The sequence below is a fragment of the Salvia hispanica genome, chromosome 3 (assembly GCF_029641045.1).
Source record: "Salvia hispanica isolate PSC_SH4W2 chromosome 3, Shi_PSC_v1, whole genome shotgun sequence".
Classification (NCBI taxonomy): Eukaryota; Viridiplantae; Streptophyta; class Magnoliopsida; order Lamiales; family Lamiaceae; genus Salvia; species Salvia hispanica.
This window is the reverse complement of record NC_142694.1, coordinates 46,915,309-46,918,561: the sequence shown is the minus strand read 5'-3', so window position 1 is coordinate 46,918,561 and position 3,253 is coordinate 46,915,309. Positions and strand designations below refer to the sequence as shown.

Genomic DNA, 3,253 nt, shown 5'->3' with positions numbered 1-3,253 from the left:
AGTACTTACTCAATAAGTACACCATTAAAACATGAAAATTTAATTTATATAATCCCATTTCCTTTTTGTACCTTTTCATGTCCGAATCTGGGAATTCTCGTAGTAATTAATTTAAATGATTAATTATGAACAACACACTACTATAATAAGTACACCATTAAAACATGAAAATTTCAATTATATATTCCTAATGAGTAATTAATTTGGAGGACATTTTCGTCCAACACATTGGAGCGGGAAGGGGGTGGCCCCCACCTTTTGAATTTTGAAATGCCAAAAACCAACGGCTCTCTCTCACTCATTGGACACTACAACAACAAAAAAACACACTACACATAGTCGTGCCCCACCCCACTATTCAACTAACTATTTTTACTATTTTAGTTTGTGTAACTAACTAGTTTGTGAAAATTATTGAAATTCAATACTTTTCCTTTTTCTTTTTTTTTTATAATTTTGGTTCACGATGTTTCACAATTCTTTATACTCCTTTTAAAGACAATTTAGGAGGTGCCCCACTTTTCCCCTACACACTTTTCTCTCAACATTTTAGTTTATTTAAAACCCAAAATAAAAAGAATTATTTTTAGCATTAAAGAAGCAGGCAAAAACACCTCATAAATTCCGAGTTAATGGGGTCTATGCAAGTACTAGGAGTTTGAGTTTTATTTGTACTTTCACTGTAGTGAATGAAAAATAATGATGCCTCAGACGCAGCTGTCATTCTATTTTTCCACAACAGAGGAAAATATTAAAAAAAAAAAAAAAACAAATGCATTTATTTATAGATTTGGTAATTAATTTCTCCATTGGAAACAATTATAATGATTTATCTATAATGGGTTTTGTGTTCTGAAATTGCCAGTTGGAACCCCCACCACTCTCATTGTCCCTTATTTATGTTTGTATCCTTTTCAAGCAAAAAAAATTTGAAAAGTTAATAGCTCTGTTTCACTTCACCTCTGCTGCCTATCAATTGCTTCTTCACTCAGTCACCACTCTCTCACTTCTGTTTCAAAGATTATTCTTGAAGGTTTGGAGTCAGCAAGAAATGGGGGCTTCTGGAAAATGGGTCAAAGCTTTGATAGGGATTAAGAAACAAGATAAAGATGACAATGTAAGCTCCAAATTTCAGTTTATAATATTAAAAATTCGATCTTTTCACGTTTCTATATGCGTTCCCTGCTCAATTTCTGGTCCCATTTTCTCTGCTGCATTTCCAACTTTTAATAGAAAAAGATGAAACCTTTTTTTTTCACTTTGTTTAGATTTGTAACTTGTTTATTTATCTAATTGTGTGAGTGTTGCAGTTCTTTAATTTATCTAAAAAGATGAAACCTTTTGAAATCTTGAAAAAAACAGGAAAAGATTAGTGGAAAAAGCAAAAAATGGAAGATCTGGAAAGGTGTGAAAAGGCCCGATGGAATGAATGCCGGCCCGGATTTCTCCTCCGAGTCCTCATCATTCACCGCCGCCGTCGCCGCCGTGGTCAGAGCGCCGCCGAAGGACTTCCGCGCCGTGCGCCAAGAATGGGCCGCCATCAGAATCCAAACCGCTTTCAGAGGATTCCTGGTCAGCATTTTCATCAGCTTAAATTAATAATCTTCAAAAATTAATAGTGTGGATTTGCAGCAAAGAATGATTTTTGAAATGAAAAAATGGTAATGATTTGTGGTTTAGGCAAGAAGGGCTTTGAGGGCATTGAAGGGATTAGTGAGACTTCAAGCAATTGTTAGAGGGAGGCAGGTTAGGAAGCAGGCAGCAGTGACTCTGAGGTGTATGCAGGCTCTTGTTAGGGTTCAGGCCCGAGTCCGGGCCCGCCGTGTCCGGATGTCTGTGGAGGGCCAGGCCGTGCAGCGCCTCCTCGACGAGTGCCACCGCGAGAATGAGGTCTTGAAAGAGGCTGAGGTATATTGGTTTAGTTGTAGACTTGTAGTCCCTTTATTTGCATTGTTTTGAGAAGTTTTGGTTTAATCTTATGAGTGTTTGAATTGATTTTAGGATGGATGGTGTGATAGTAGAGGGACTCTTGAAGAGGTTAAGGCCAAGATTCAAATGAGGCAAGAGGGAGCTGTCAAGAGAGAGAGAGCCCTTGCTTACTCTCTTGCTCAAAAGGTATATATAATATACTTAAATGTTACTCATTTGATTGAACATTTGCTAACTCTCTCTCATCAAGCCAGAGTTGTGATTCATGCATCACTGTGCCAAAATGTCAAGGCTTGGACAAGAACACCTCTGGGTGGAGCTGGCTGGAGAGGTGGATGGTGGCGAAGCCGTGGGAGAATCGGCTCATGGAGAAGTCGAGCACAGAGGAACGTTGCTCTGATTCGACCCCGTTGATCAAAGAATGCAACAAGGGCAATGTCTCTAAGCTGTCTGAGCCAAGTATGGTGAAAGTGAGGAGGAACAACATGACCAAGAGGATATCAGCAAAGCCTCCACTCTTTGCTCATTCATCGTCAAGCCCTAGCTACGAGGAGAACTCAACCTCATCCTCGATGTTCACAGCAACTCCCATCTCGGGAAATACTATTCCGGACAGGACTGATGAGGGAGGCAGCAGCATCAGCAGGCCGAACTACATGAGCTTGACTGAGGCAACGAAGGCGAAGCAGAGGAGGCACGGGGCTCAGAGGCAGCAGTCCATGGATGAGTTTCAGTTTCTCAACAAGTCCATGGCTTTCACCCATGCTGATTCTAGTGCCTTGCCTCGACCCCTTTGCGTCCCGACACGGATGGAGAAGGGGTTTTTCTAGGGTTAGGGGAAAGAATGTGGATTGTAACTTACAACAGCTTGATTGTTTGTTATTCATTTCTGCATTGTGTATTATAGTAGTAGTAATTGTTAATGAGTTTTGCCATGAAATGAAAGACTGTTTTTTTATCATTTTAGTAAAGTTTTATTACTTCCTCCTTCCCGCCATAAGCGTTGCGCTTCTTTGGAATTAAGGAAGTTTTGCGCGTGTGAAGCAAGACATAACATACCTTTAACTTGGGATGATGTTTCTAGCAAGTAAGGGATAAAATGTTTAGAATCTTATTGCTTATCTGATGACATAATTTTTAATTAATGATCAAGAAAATACAATGTGATTAGATTGATCATCTGTGTATTATTAGTAAGAGGAGGCCGAGTCATCGTTAGCCTCCTCCATCCTGCTCTGCACGAACTCACCATGAAGAACCGGGACGAGCAAGCCAAAAAATGATTGAGAGCGAGCCGGATAGGTTCATATTGAGGTGGCTCATT

The 3,253-nt window shown here is 39.9% G+C and overlaps 1 protein-coding gene across 1 annotated transcript; it reads left to right on the top strand.

Annotated features, from left to right (window-relative positions):
* The first annotated feature begins 870 nt into the window (after positions 1-870).
* On the top strand, positions 871-2,890 carry LOC125199150 (protein IQ-DOMAIN 6-like). The gene is made up of 5 exons (XM_048097281.2): positions 871-1,117; positions 1,363-1,572; positions 1,681-1,908; positions 2,002-2,115; positions 2,184-2,890. Exons 1-5 carry the CDS (start codon positions 1,052-1,054, stop codon positions 2,757-2,759), a joined length of 1,194 nt encoding a protein of 397 aa, XP_047953238.2. The 5' UTR covers positions 871-1,051; the 3' UTR covers positions 2,760-2,890.
* Positions 2,891-3,253: the final 363 nt, after the last annotated feature.

Bases quoted from the DNA above. Each gene is read 5' to 3' on its own strand.
- LOC125199150 (XM_048097281.2), top strand. From the start codon at position 1,052: ATGGGGGCTTCTGGAAAATGGGTCAAAGCTTTGATAGGGATTAAGAAA. The intron at 1,909-2,001 runs GTATATTGGTTT...AATTGATTTTAG, and splicing joins AGGTCTTGAAAGAGGCTGAG to GATGGATGGTGTGATAGTAG. The intron at 2,116-2,183 runs GTATATATAATA...TCATCAAGCCAG, and splicing joins CTTACTCTCTTGCTCAAAAG to AGTTGTGATTCATGCATCAC.